This window comes from Herpailurus yagouaroundi, unplaced genomic scaffold, assembly GCF_014898765.1.
Source record: "Herpailurus yagouaroundi ecotype Mexico unplaced genomic scaffold, PumYag 159, whole genome shotgun sequence".
Classification (NCBI taxonomy): domain Eukaryota; kingdom Metazoa; phylum Chordata; class Mammalia; order Carnivora; family Felidae; genus Herpailurus; species Herpailurus yagouaroundi.
In genome coordinates this window covers 54,319,927-54,335,060 of record NW_024412400.1, presented here as the reverse complement: position 1 = coordinate 54,335,060, position 15,134 = coordinate 54,319,927, and the positions used below count along the sequence as shown (strand labels likewise).

The window sequence follows — 15,134 nt, the reverse complement described above, 5'->3', positions numbered from 1 at the left end:
TTGTCACCAGCGTTCCACAGACCTTTAAAAGCAGCTGCTTTTTACATGGGAATGTTTATTAAGAGCTAGTTTTGGGACGCTCTAACGGTATTGTGGTCGTGTTCTCCGGAGTTACTGACATCTGCAAAAGGAGGCTTTTAGCATTGGATGTAGTGTTTCAGTAAGGCATGTGATGGGCGGTTTGTGAAATATATACTTTAGGTAATCCTCTCAATTGCAGTTAAGTGCTTGCAGGAAGTGACCCCAAGTAGGCAGAAACGCTCAGCAAAGATTCAGCCTGCAGAAAATTTTCTTTTAGGACAGTCACTGCTGCACAACAAAGTTTCTGCACGAACAGCTAGAGCAAGGAGAGACTGCCAAGGTTTAAAGTGTCCACGACTTCAGTTTTTTGTGAATCATTAAACATTAGGCCCAGTTTCTCACAGGGTGGAGAGAGGTTTGTTTTTCTGCCACTGTCCTTTCTTTAAAACACTGTTGCAATCAGCAAGGCAGCCCGGAAAAGTCTGTGTGCAGATAGGTTTTACTATTTGATTTCTTGACGTAAGGCTCATGAATAAAACCACAGTGGGACACAGACTGAGTCCACATTGAACATCAAAAACACTTCTTTAGAGGACTTCACCCAACAGTAAGTCTTGGGAATAATTGTTAAAGAGAACTTTTGAATTAAATTATGGCTAAAAGTAAAGTACCCCCCCCAAAAAAAAAACAATAAAGAGAGGAAGTGAAATGAAATATAGTATGTGAAATTAACACAGTTATTTACACAAACAGAGCTAACTGAACTTTTCTGCTGGCCACCCAGAAATACGAGCCCTTCCTGGTATTTCTGTGAGATATGGACCCGCCCTACCTCTTTCCATGAAAACCTGTTAGTTCACCATCTCTGATCCTTCTGGCCTCTCAGGGAGATTGTTGCTAATGTGTCATTTTCATGTTTCAGTATGGCAACAAACTCGGTATAATTCTGTATCAGACAAGGGTGAGGTGCAAATTGTCTCTGTAAATTTATGTAAAGCACCCTACAGATGATGGCTATTGTTGCTTGTAATTTTTAGTAGCTGCACAGGATTCCATTCTCACATTTTTGGCATTGTAAGCTGTTTGTTATAGATTTGTTAAATACTGAGGAATAGAGAATCTCTATGTCTACCATATTCTTTCATTTCTTTGTCAGTGAACTTTTTTTTTCAGTGCAAATTATATGCCAAACCATGTGTTGGATGTTGGGGATGTGGAATCCTTGGCTATACACATGCCCTAACTCACACTCTTTTTGTTTCTTTTCATTTCCCAGACTTGTAAATAAATTACAGCAGAGCAGTGCAATAACCCCATTAATCCAGGTGTATATCAGATGTTGTTGGCTCAGGGAGGGGAACAGAGAAGTGATTCCTTCTCCAGGGCTGACTCATGGGAATTCCCCTACCGCATACATCGTCAGCTCAGGCAAGCTGTCCTTCTTGTCCACCCCGGGCACTTACGATTTCTTTCTCTTTTCTCTTCCGCCTACCCTCCTTGTCTTCTCACTGTTAGAAATGTTCTAGCTTGGTTCCAGTCCTTTTCTCTGCTGGCCCCACTTCCCTTTGGAGTATATTATGCAAAGTTCTCATTGATAGTTATAAGAAGGAAGAAGGGAATAAACCTCAAAACTGTTCCCCCCAATTCCTGTCACCCCATAGCTGCCTTTTAGGCCATATCCCCAATGCAGTTTAGCATTGCTTTACCTTGCTCAGCCGGGGTCATCCTCCATTCACAACTGTGGCCTGTAAAGCTGAAGTTCTAAATACTTTACTTTTCCTTTCCGAAGATGATGAAAATCCTTTGTGTGTGTGTGGGTGCGTGGGTGGGTGGGTGCGTGTACACAATCATGTAGAAAACACAAGCTTCTTTTTTTTTTTATTTTTTTATTTAAAAAAAATTTTTTTTTTCCAACGTTTATTTATTTTTGGGACAGAGAGAGACAGAGCATGAACGGGGGAGGGGCAGAGAGAGAGGGAGACACAGAATCGGAAACAGGCTCCAGGCTCTGAGCCATCAGCCCAGAGCCTGACGCGGGGCTCGAACTCACGGACCGCGAGATCGTGACCTGGCTGAAGTCGGACGCTTAACCGACTGCGCCACCCAGGCGCCCCAACACAAGCTTCTTAAGTGGCATATCACAAAGCAAACACATCTATGTAAACACAACCCAGGTCAAGAACTAAAACATGGCACCCCAAAGCCCCTCTCACTCTCCAGTCCCTCATAGTCATATTTCTCCTCCCTAAAGGAAAGAGAGCTTAATTTTGCTTGTTTGTAAACTTTATAAACATAGAATCATACGGCATATAATCTTCATGCCTGGCTTATTTTGTGTGACACTACATTTGTGAGAGTGATCCACATTGTTGTGTGTAAGTAGTTCCTTCCTTTTCATTGTTTACAGTATTCCATTTCACGATTGTATCGTGTTTTTTGATGCATTCTACTCTTGATGAGCATGGTAGTTTCCAGTTGTTGCCTACTACAAAAAATGTGCAATCAATCCTTCAGCCTTTCGATACCCAAAGGCCTACCAGTTTCACCATTATTTTTTCCTATTGGAGTAACCTAAAAAGGGATAGGGGTAGGTGAAGGAGCCGGCTGGGTGAGCCAGCCCTGTGGATTTTTCATCTTTGCTAGCACTAAGTACCTTTGGAGGGACTGAAGACTGTGTTCTCATTCAGTGACCTAAACATAGAAGAAAAAAAAAACCGTGGGATGGCTTCTTTCGTGAGTGAGCTGATTGGAAGTGGTGATCTTTGGAAAAGAAAGAAGAAAAGAAACTAGGTCATGATGGGAAACCAGCTTGGTTTGGCAAGTATCCCCAAAGGGATGGACAGCTCGTGGCCCAGGGTGCCCAGATCTCTCCTGCCCTCCTCTCTCTACCTTCCCTTTGTTGAGTCTCTCATCTACCCCAGGGCTAGTCGTGGAGGGCTTGCCTCAGAGGAGGTCTTTCTGTCCTGGCTTGTATGGAGGGGGACTGTTGGCTTCTAGAGCACAGTTCTGAATGAAGGCAGTTTCCCTGGAGTGTGCTTTAAGAATAACCCCCTGGAAGGTTTTTGTCACCTAGTACTACAAGGCCTTGGGCTTGGCTGGCTCTTGTGGTCTGGGGGACTGAGGTTTTCTTTAGAGAGAGTCTTGGGCTTCTGGGCTCAATACAAACAGTGTGTGAACCTGCAAGTTGTCAGGGGGTCGGTTCTGACAAGTTTAGGCAAGTCCCCATGTGAGATGCTGAGGACAGTGGGTTCGGGGATCTGTACTATTGACTTCTTCCTCTGCTTTCAAGTTTTAAATCTTCCCAGGGTGGATATGCAGAGACTGCTCAGCAGACTGAATAATTGCCACTTTGCATCCTGGCAGTTGCTATCAGTTTGGTTATGGAGTTAGGATTTGTCCACCTACCTGACCTTCCTCATCTCCTGCTTCTCTCCCTCTGACCACACTTGCTCTCCTCCTGTTCCTGGACCTTGATCAACTCCTTCCTGTCTCAGACAGGAGCTGCCCCCACTACTCCCATTTCTTCCCTCTTGTCCATTTCTGCTTGTCCTTTGTGGCCCAGCTTACATGTCACTTCCCCAGGGAGCCCTCCCCAATTCCTCAATCTTAGAGGAGCTCTCTTGTCATTCTCTCAAAGCACTTCTTGTCTCAGATACAGGAAGTCAGGCTTCCCCATCAGGCTGATGGGTTTTGTTGCTTTGTTTACTCGTATCTGGCACATACTCCACATGTGTTAGTTGAATGAGTGGATTGATGAGAAAACCAAGACCTGAGACAAGTTGGGAGATTGTCTCTGCTTATAACTTGTTGTGTGATTTTGGTTATTTATCCACGTACCCTCTCCTAGGTTCCCATCTCCTCTTGTAAAATGATGCATTGGATTGGAAGATCTTGTGGGTCCCTTCCATTTGCAGCTTTTTCTGAGCCTAACAACTGGAGGATTCTGTTTGTGGGGAGGCAGCACTCTTTGAAAATGCAAGATGGCCTTAGCATCATGGTTTAATTGGCTGTTTTGTTAGTCACATGCTTGTGATCTTAGTATCAGAGCTCAGTTCTTCCTGTTCTCATAGCCTGCTCTGGGCTAACCTATAGCTTATGTTTGTTTTTATTTTGCTCTTCTGGCATCATATACATATGTATTTGTTTTCTGATTAGTCTCCCTTCTCCATTAGGGTGCTCCATGGGGACACAGTTCATGTGTCTTGTGTTACTTTTATATCCCCTCTGCCTAGCACAGCACCTGTCGTACCGTAAATACTTAGATGTTTGTTAATTTGAGTTGATGAAAAAGAGATCTGTATTACAGAGAATATTGATTGCATTGGGGTTATTGCCTGGGAAATATAGTTATTTCATGATTAACTCTAGTTTGTGGCTAACATAAACTCTTTTCCACTTTCCTTAACCCATTTGCTTATAGGTTTTACTTTGCTTTTTATGGTCCGTTTTCTAGAAGGTGAATAGGGGCTGAAAGGGGTAAGATACTGGTTGGTTTCATTCTGGTGAAAAGTTAGTTAGAGGAGGATTTGGGGCTTATTATGGATTTAGTTATACCAAAAAAGTCTTTCCTATATTTGAAAATTACCTTCACAGGCAGTAGGAACCTTAGTAGGAAGAGAGACTGGTGCTGTCATCTGCTTGGCAGAATTTTTTGCTTTTGGTTGTAAGAGGGTATTGATAAAAGCTTGGGCTCTGCAATCAGATGGACCCGTATTCTTGGGTAAGTTACTCAAGATCTCTGAGTGTTATTTTCCTCACCTGTGAAATGGAGATAATGCTAGTCCAGTGACCGGCACTCGAAAGATTGTCGTGATGATTAAATAAGCTCTGATCGACGCATGCCAAGTCTTTGGCTGAATTTCCAGTACACGGTAAACATCTAATAAATACAGGCCATTGTCATATTAAGGTTTTATTTTTACCTTAAGGATTGTTAAAAAAAATTAAGTGGAGAATTATTACTTCTTGAGCCAGATTTGGGTGAAATCATTCCGATGCCTGATATCAACCTGTCCAGGCGGCACAGAGTCAAGCCGAGTGCTGAGGCTGGAGAACGGCCTTCCTCAGAGGTTAGGATTCTTGAATTCTAGTTGCATCTCACCCTTCACCAGCCGGTGCCGGCTCAGCCAAGTGACTCAATACCTCCCGAGCAGCAGTGTCCTCATCCACAGGTGGGATGGCAGTACTGGCCCTGCTTCCTGCTTCCTGGCAGAGCTGGTATGAGGAGCTGGTGCTCTCATGAGTTTGAAAGCGCTTTGGAACTTTTAAGGTAACTGCACCCATGTGAGAATTTGGTGTTGCTCTCAGGTTTCATTTCGTTGCAGCTGTGACTTAATTCCAACAATAATTGGTTTTATCCATTTGCACATATTTTACTATTTTATTTTATCTCTAAAGATTTATTTATTTTTGAGAGAGGATGAGCTGGGGAAGGGCAGAGAGTGAGGGAAGGACAGAAGATGCGAAGCAGGCTCTGTGCCAACAGCAGCAAGCCCAATGTCGGGCTCGAACTTAAACTCATGAAACATGAAACATGACCTGAGCCGAAGTTGGACGCTTAACTGACTGAGCCACGTGGGTGGCCACACATATTTGAATATTATCCACATTTCCCAACTAACATGCAATAAATACCCTCATTGAATATCAGCCCTTTGAGGTTTCAAGCCTGTTCTTTCAGTCCTGTAGCAGCTCGGGGATTTTACTGTGCCAAGATGCAGGGTGTTTTTGTTTGTTTCCCCCTCCTGTAAGGGAAAGGGGCTGTACTAATCCTGGGAAGCTCATAGGTATGAGGCAGCATTTATATTTGATGTTGATGTTGGAACTGCAATAAAATTTTACCTAATAATAATGATTAAGTCCAGATCAAAATTTAAGGAGCTTTTTTTTTAAAAAAATTTTTTTTTTCCAACGTTTATTTATTTTTGCGACAGAGAGAGACAGAGCATGAACGGGGGAGGGGCAGAGAGAGAGGGAGACACAGAATCGGAAACAGGCTCCAGGCTCCGAGCCATCAGCCCAGAGCCCGACGCGGGGCTCGAACTCACGGACCGCGAGATCGTGACCTGGCTGAAGTCGGACGCTTAACCGACTGCGCCACCCAGGCGCCCCAGAATTTAAGGAGCTTTAAATGCTAAGTAAATGTCTATGCCCCTTTCCAACTTATCTTCAGTCCCTGAATTACACTGAGAATATATGGAATGGGTGCTATCTCTCGATGGTTGCTGTGGTTTTACGTTAGAGCAATGCACATGGCAAAAGAGAGTGTGGGGGCCTAGCATTCATGTAGTGGTAAGGAGCCCTGTGGGTCCACGAGGGTCTGCCTCCTCCACGTGGCTGGACTGGGCAGGTGCGCTGCCTTGCGGGCGGGTTCCTCCTCGTCGGGTCTAAGCCCTTCCCCCTGAGCTGCTCCCCCTGAGTGTCTGGCCACTAATCTCATCTCAGACACCACTCACTCTCATCCACTTCATGGAGAAAATAAAGGATTTTATACAGAGGCTTTCTGGGTTTTAGCAAAAGTTCTAATATCTAGGTAGATGTATATATGTCTGGAAACAGAGATAAGCAGCTGTAGAAAGGGGAAAATGAAAGCGCTAGTGAAGAGGAAAGCATGGTTTTGTTGAGGACACAGAAGTGGGTTTTAACCAGGCATATTTTGTGCAATATGAATGGCTAACTTTCAATCCATGTTCTCATAATTATTTTCAAATTAAAAAGCATAGCGACTGCATTATAAGAGGCATGAGTCTAGAGGAGAAAAGATGTAATGGTTGACTTGTTCTTTTATGCGTCTCACTAAAGACCATATTTTAGCCATTCTCAGTTTCTTGAAGCATTTCCCAATTACAGGATCACCACCACCGCCCGACCTTTTGAGCAGGGGTTGAGGACTAAAAAAATGAGAGGATTTAAGTCTGAAAATGAGAATGTGTGTATCTCCTAGAGTCGTGGAATTTGGGAAATAGCAAAGACTTGGGGAAGCTTACCAGTGTAAAAACTTGAGTCGAAGAGGTTTACAACATCTGGGGTCCCAAATAACTTGGGGGTGAAGAGGAGGGAAGGGAAAGCGGTTGGTCTGCTACTGCTTTAGCCATCGTCACCCTCAATTGAGGGTTGAGGGTTGGGGGTGGAGTGGTGGGCAGTGACGGAAGGCCTGGGAGCAGGCAAGTACATGGGCTTAGAAGTTCTAATGGCCTAGAGTCAAGTGCTGCTTTTCTAGCTGTTAGCTCTGTGGCCCTGAGGGAGTTAAGTAACCTGTCTGAGCCTCACTCTCTGCATTTGTAAAATGGCCTTCACAGGCTTATTGGGGTGATTAAATGAGAAAATAAAGATTTTAAACACTCTAATGCAAATAGCATCATTGTTTTCTTCAGAATCATCAAAGATTCTGATTCAGTGGGCCCAGAAAAACTGTTTTTGGAAGTCACCTCCCATAGTTCTAATGTTCCTCAGACCATACTTCGAGAAGTGCTCTTCTTAAAGGATGAGTAGGAGTTTTGACATCAAGGGGAGGGCAGGGTGTCATTTACATGCACTCACAACTCCAGGGGGTGACCTAACATCATAGCACATGTCCATGGAGCACCCAGAGTTGGGGTACATGACTTGGAAGGCCAGAGGCAGTGACCCTGTGTGGGGGGATAATGATAGAGTGAGGTGTGTGTGTGTGTGTGTGTGTGTGTGTGTGTGTATGTGTGTATGTGTGTGTGTGTGTGTTAGCCAGGGTGTGCTTGGGACACTGAAGATCTTTCACTCTGGGGGACCACTTAGGGTGGGAGACCAGGGAGCAGGGTGCAGGTCCTTGTGTGCTCTGCTAAGGAACTTAGGCTTTTAGCCACAAAACAGTGCAAAGCACAGAAGGGTGTAAACAAGGACATGATTAGACCTCACTGACGGTCACATGATGGGTAAGCCAAGAGAGTGAGACTGTAGTTATATATAATATTTATGAGGAAATTACAATCAGCTAACCAGGTGGTGAGAACCAACGAGAGAGAGAGAGAGAGCACCAGTGAGTGAGTACACACATGAACTGAGACAGAGACAGCGTGTGTTGAGGAGGGGGCAGATTGGAGAGATATATAGAGGGAGGCTCAGGAGGACAAGGACCAGCTGCCCGATGAGGAAAAGGGGGCAGGAGCTGGTGCTGACTGTTTCCAGGTGGGTGATCCAGGGATGGAATTCTCTGCAAAGGCAGATCAGGAGGAGCAGGTTTTCATGAAGAGGGAAAGCAACGATTAGTTAAGTGCTGACCGTATTTAATTTAAAGTGCTAAAGTGACCACCAGTCCCAGGCACCTAAAACTCCAAGGAGAGGCCTGGGAAGGAGGTGCAGAGTTAGGATCTGAAATGTTGGCATGAAGGTGAGCCCCGAGGCAGTGTGAGGAGTGGGAAGAGGAAGGTGCACAGATGTGCTTCCGGGTTACGTCGATGCTCCAGAGGCTGGAGCAGATGGGGCCAGGGGATGAAGCACACAGAGAAGAGAGGTCACTGCAACAGGGGAGGTGGGAAGTGGTGGCAGACCAGGTAAGAAGGGACGTGGAAGCTGTGGAGAAGCCTGTCACCTTGGTCTAATGAGACAGTGGTCACTAAGGACTGAGGAGGCCCACTGGGTCTTTTGGGCAGGAGTCACTGGTAACGTGGGAGAGCAGCAGCCAGGTGGCTTTGAGTCTAGGAGAAAATAGGGAGGAGAGTGGAGATCATGTGTGCTCTTGTGAGACTGCTGCATGTAGGGCACAGAGAGTTCAGCAGTGGTGAGGACAAAGGAGAGACCTACTTACGGGGGAGCTATGTGCACCCTCAGTACTCAGAGTGCCATATCTGAGGGAGGAGTCCAGAGAAGCAGAGCGAGACGACCTGGGAGAAGGAGGGTGACTCACCGAACTGGATGGAGGGTCTAGAGGCCAGTGCAGGATTGGAGTTAGGATTGTGTTCCTGGAGAGGTGACAGAGGAAGGCCAGATGGCTGGGCGTGGATGGGCAATACTGTGAATCTTAAAGGTGCTGTGGTGTCTCCCCAGGGTGTGACAGGACAAGAAGTCCATCAGGTGCACACCTGATAAGCTCCATTGAGTGTTTGGCATGGAGTCAGGCCATAGGTGGAGAGTGAGAGGGCCAGGAAATCTATTGGGGAAGGAGAGAGTTCTTTAATTTGCAACATTTCTGGAGAAGCATAGTATAATGATCATTTTGAAGATTTTCATAATTATTTTATGTAAAATTAGTATCCTGTTTTTAAGTTTATTCATTTATTTTGAGAAAGAGAGGGCTCAAGTGCACGAGCAGGGGAGGGGCAGGAAAGAGGGAGAGAGAGAATCCCAAACAAGCTGCATGCTCAGTACAGAGCCTGATGTGGGGCTCAACCTCACGAACCATGAGATCATGACTTGAGCTGAAATCAAGAGTCAGGTGCTTAACAAACTGAGCCACCCAGGCGCTTCTAGTATCTGTTTTTAAAAGTCTTTTTCTTTTCTTGCTCTAGTGATGATCATCACAATGCCTCTTCAGAAGAGAAAGGTATGGTATTCTAAGTCATTGTTGAGTTATTAAAAAACTTAATCTATACTGTATAAAACATTTGAAGTTTTAGAAAATGATTATTTATTGACTGCAGCCACTTTGTTCCATTCAGGCGTTTACTGGCTGTTGGCCTGCAAGCCAGCCTCCTTCCATGGGGGTCAAGAAGAAACCGAAGAAGGAGCCAAACCACTCAAGATTGGTAGGTGGCAGTTTTAATAAGCAAGAGAACTGACTTATGAGGCTTGTCTCCGTCTGTTTGGTACTTTGAAGCTGGGCATATGTGCAGTCATGCATTGAGCGTCTGTGTCAGGATGGGTATTGGCGAATCAAGGTGATAAGACACAGCCGTGGTCCTCCAGGGACCTTGGAGGACCTCCAGACCTCGGTTTGCCAGTCGGATAAATGTGATAGGGTAGATCACAGAGGAGGCATGGCTAACTTGGTGGGGTGAGGGAGACTTTCAGAAGAAGTGATTTGGGGCTAGATCTTAATGGATCCCTGGGAACTCTGGACCTGGGGCCTGGGAGAGAGACTTCCATGCAACGGGGAGGTATCTGTAAAGGCTTGGAGAAGGAGTGGCAATCATCCTATTTGGGGAACATTCAAATTTGGGGAGCAGGGGAGTAATTAAAATAGATTGATTCTAGCCCAGTGGTTCTCAACCCTGGCTACACATTGCAGTCATCTGGGGACTTTAAAGATCAATACTGCTGTTCAGGCCCCACCTCAGACCAGCTAAATCAGAGGGTCTAGGGAGTGTCTGAGTCCTGGGCTTGGATGTGTTGGGAAAGCTCTCCAGGTGATTCCATGGTGCAGCCAAGGTTGAAAATCACTGTTTTATGCTTCCAGCCCTGGAGGACCAAGGCCATGTCCCATCACTTGATTTCCTAGCACCTGTTCCTACACAGTCAGTGCCTCACCCTCCACTCAGGCATCCTCTCATGCAGGAACCTGCCTCCTACTCCCCCTCTACACCCACATCCAGTTAGTCACCAGCTCCTGGGGGTTGATCTGCTGAAGTAATAATGAGCATGTTTGTAAGTCTTAACAACATGGTTGAGAGTGCAGGTTCCCACCAGACTGCCTGAGTTGAAATCTTAACTCCAGACTTCTTGGCCTGGAGTTGGGGGGGGTGGGTGGGTGAAGGGGAAGATGGTATGGAGGTGGTGGTCTTGCTTAAGTAAATTAACTGGCCTCAGCTTACATCACTGGACAGTTGTGAAGATTAATGTGTAAATATACGTAAAGCATTTTATATAAGTATATGTAAAGTATATATACACAAAATGAGTAAATACATGTAAATACGTGAATATATATATCCATGTGCCTGGCACATGGACCACTCAAAGCCGCTCTTAGCTGCTATCATTATTGTTCTCATCATTATTCTCAAATCTTTTCTTTCCTCCATGTAACTGCTGCCAATCTTTTGTTCTGGATGGAGGGAGGGAGGATTTGAGAGTGATGCTAATAACTTTCCGTGTATGTGCTTGCTGAATCCTGATCCTGCATGGGGGCTGGGGCAGTGTGTGCAAACTGGGAGGAGGAGAGAATGTGGATTGGTAGTGGGGGCTGAACCTGGCCAACAGATTAGGCCTCGGGTGCTTCTGGGGTCTGCTGGGAGAGTCAGGGTGCCCCTGGAGGTGGAGGTTGGAATCCAATTGGGAAGCTGGTGCAATGCCCTCTGAGGGCTCTTAAGGTGGAAAGGAGGCTGGGAATGGGGAGTGGAGGCTGGGGCGTTAGCAATTGGGGGGTGGCAGAGAGGCCATGCAGGGTGGGCGGAGGGCACGCAGAGAGGTAGGAGAGCCAGGACCGACCTCACGGGAGCACCATGCGAGAGGGGGAGGTAGGTGTCTACCTGTGGGAGTCATTTTCTGGGGGTTCATGGTCCTTTAGGGACATCACGGAGAGGATTCCTAACTAGTGGTGGGAACAGAAGCCTGATTGCAGTGGGCTGAGACACTGAGTTGGGGGTGAGGAAGTGAAAGGAGACCAAGGACACAAGGTCCCCATTCTTGGGGACCACTCTTTCCAGAAGTAGTTGCATAGTGTGGACTGAGTTTGTCCTGTGCTTCAGTCAGTGGCATTTACTCTCCAGGATTCTGCACTGTTGTGTCATTGAACTTGTGCATGTGAGCTGTCCAGAGGTGCAAGTACAGGAGGAAGACAGGAGCAGTAAGGGCAAGTCAAGGCTGGGTAGGACTTGAGTGACAACCAAATAAAATGATGACTGCAGGCAAAGTGTGATTTGAGCTCCCACTTAAACAATCAAAGTATATTTTATCCATTTCCAAAGGAAAATCAGCCCCCTTTTATATGAACTGTAGTTTTGGATTCAGTAAGAATTTATTAAATTAAGAAGAAATTAGTTGAGTTTGAATCTGTTTTATAATATATATAATTACGGGGCACCAGGGTGGCTCAGTCAGTTGAGTGTACAACTCTTGATTTCAGCTCTGGTCATGATCCCTGGGTCATGGGATCAAGCCCCTTGTTGGGCTCCATGCTGAGCATGGAGCCTGCCTGAGGTTCGATCTCTCTCTCTCTCTCTCTCAAATTAAAAAAAATAATATGTAGAAATTATTTTACAGAACCAGACTTTAAAAAAATAGTTCCTATTTTTTGTTCACTGTGTACTTCCCCCGGCATATGCCTCTATTCAGGAGAGGACAGCAGTTCTGAGGACAGCAGTTCTGAGGACAGCTCTGAAAGTGAATCTGGTGAGTCACATATGTCTTTTTTAAGTTATAGAATTCTAGTTAAACATATGAACCTTTATTTGTATTTTAAACTAATGCATACATCCCTTATACGGTGTGAGGACACATTACCAGTGTGGTTTTGTGAAGTCCTGAAAAAAAATACTTACATGGTAAATACTTTCTAGCTGGCAAGCAAAGCGGCCGAACAGGATGAGCTGAAGAAGAAAGACAGGAAGTGGTTGCTATTGGCGAAAGGCAAACATTTTACCTATTCTCCCATTAGCCCGGGTTTCCTCTTGGTTGTCAAGAGAATTTGATTTAGACTTTTTTTTTTTTTTTGTAGATAATGAGGAACCAGAACCAGAAAAAACAAGTAAGTACATCCTTCCTCTGAATTTTATTTTTTGTTGTTGAAAGGAAGAAAGGGAAGGATCGCCTTTGTTACCAACTGCTTGTTCTTTATCTTTTAATATGCAAAATTAAGGTAAACATTGGGAAATTTCTGTAAGCGTTTATGCAAATTTGAGCTCCCTGCACTAGCAGTACGTGGCATATGTTCTTGATCTGCGTTGACCACAATCTATAGTGCGGCCACAAGCGGGCCTGGCTTCCTTCTGTGGTGGTCGCTGCTCACAGATTACAGCAGAGTGAACTCTTTGCTGCTGCAAATGTACCATTTGTGGTTTAGAGTCTCCTGGCATGCCATTCTAGTTATTTGTGAGCAACTTGAGTATGAAACCACTTTAGGGGCATGGATTCTAAATATAAAATACGGTTTTGGTCAAGAGTTTTGTAAGTGACTAAGCTTTTATTTTAAGTGATTGTATTTTACTGTAGGATTTTTTTCCCAGTTCTTAGACTGGGATCTGCCCATGAACACTGTAGCAAGGCAGTCAGAGGGCTCCTTTGTAATACTATTAAATAAATGAAATCACTTCACTCGGAAGTCCTGTGTAGAACCTGATTCTCTCTGCAGCTTCCCATTGGGCAACCTGTGATAGTAACTGTAAGTTTCTTGCAATCGTGTTATGCTTGATAAGAACCTGTAATAATCTGTGTATCACCCTTGCAGAGATGTCATATGCTGATACCTATAAAGAAAAAATGTGTGCCTCAGGTCTCTATACATTATGGATGATTTTCATCCTTTAAAAATGCAGTCAAAAGTCTAGCCTCTATAGAATGGTTTAAGATAGAAATGAAGTTAGAGAGCTGTGCGTTGGAATCAGGTCTCTGATGTTATCCCTGGTAGTAACTGGGTAAAGGGCCATAGGGATACGGAGTCTGGAGGCAGGACGCTTAGGCTGCAGAAGCTAGGCCTGGCCCAGGGCCTCACCAGGGCAGGCAACCTAGGAGGAAGGCATTTGGAGTCAGTGAGGCTCAAGATAGGCTCAAAATTGGGTGGGAGGGTGCCGTCGTTCTCAGCAGGGTGTGTGTGGAGCAAGACACAAGCCCTGGCCCTTGGCTGGATTAGACTTCTTGGTATTCTTTGGCAGTGAAAGTGGCCTTGCATCTTCTGTGGGCTGGCTGAGCATGCTTGTCCTAGGAGTGAGCCCCAGGTCATGTAAGGGGTCCTGCCTCCCCGCAAAAATATTCTCTTTGTTAAAAGAGAGTTTTTATCCTTCCCATTAGAGGAGAGATCAGAGAGGTACCCACCCATTCACCTCCATTCTCAGGTCAGGCAGAAAGACTAGGTAGGCCACCTTGGAGTATTTGCTCCTCTGTGGGCTAGCAGGCAGTGCAGGCCCACTCACCCTCCTCATGAGTGGATATGCTTTCTACTCATGGGCATGAACTCTGGGGCCACCCTCGTTATATGGATTGAAGGGAAGCTGCGATTTACAAGTTGGGGAGAATTACATCACTTTTCTCTGCTTTGGCTGGGAAGACGTGGTCAGAGACTCTGTATTTGCAGGCTGGTTAGGATTCTCGAATCTCTTTCCCTTTCTCTGCTCCCAAGGCAGAAAAACATGGGGTGTGGATGAGACACAATGTAGATATACAGCCCATAAATAACTTATAATTTTATGATCCTTCATAGGACAGTAGCTGAGGAAATATGATTGGAGGATTGTGTGATGTAGGGTTTGGGTATTTCACATCTGTAGTATTCTGAGTCCAGGACTCTGAATACTTATAGTCTCTGTTTGCCACTTTATCTTAATGCTGTTTTTTTTAAATTTTTTTGTGTATTTTTATTTATTTTTGAGAGAGAGAGCGCGCAAACGGGTAAGGGCAGAGAGAAAGGGAGAGAGAGAATCTCAAGCAGGCTCTGCACTGTCAGCACAAAGCCTAATGTGGGGCTTGAACTCACAAACTGTGAGATCATGACCTGAGCTAAAGTCGGACACTCAGCCGACTGAGCTACCCAGGGGCCCCTTAATGCTTTCTTTTAAAGCTGATTCTGTCTTATAAACCCTGGTCCCTGGATACTGCCCCAGTAGGCCAGGAATCAGGCAACTTGTGTGTCTTGGGCTGGAGTGCTCTTCTGGGGAGTGTCTGTACCTTCTGGGCATTGGTGATGGCATAGGACCTTGCATATGTGTTGAGGAGTGCTTTACCCATGGGGTGACCCTCCCAAAGGTTGTTCAGACCTTTAAAATATAAGTGACAATGTTGTTGTCTAGAATTCTTGAATTTTTTAATGAGTCCCGCTTATCACCAGAGCAAAATACTAGTTAATAATAGTTATCTAACACTTACGGAGCACTTAGGGAATGGTAATTTGTGTTCCTAAGTTTTGGGGGTGATATTATTCTAATCCCCATTTGACAGATGTGGAAGGCAAAGCATGGGGAGACTTAGTAATATAACCGCAGAGTCCAAGCTCATGCAACTAGTGGCCAGTGTAAATAATAGAAGAACTTATTGCTCTTTCTTTCTTTCTTTCT

The 15,134-nt window shown here is 45.2% G+C and overlaps 1 protein-coding gene across 2 annotated transcripts in view; it reads left to right on the top strand.

Annotated features, from left to right (window-relative positions):
- LOC121033919 (uncharacterized) overlaps positions 1-15,134 on the top strand; it is a 45,006-nt gene that overhangs the window by 1,504 nt on the left and 28,368 nt on the right. For both annotated transcript variants that reach the window (XM_040480625.1, XM_040480624.1), the window contains exons 2-5: positions 9,501-9,535; positions 9,651-9,737; positions 12,205-12,261; positions 12,587-12,616. In XM_040480625.1, coding sequence (XP_040336559.1) covers positions 9,501-9,535; positions 9,651-9,737; positions 12,205-12,261; positions 12,587-12,616 — 209 coding nt within the window. The remainder of the gene's footprint in view (positions 1-9,500; positions 9,536-9,650; positions 9,738-12,204; positions 12,262-12,586; positions 12,617-15,134) is intronic.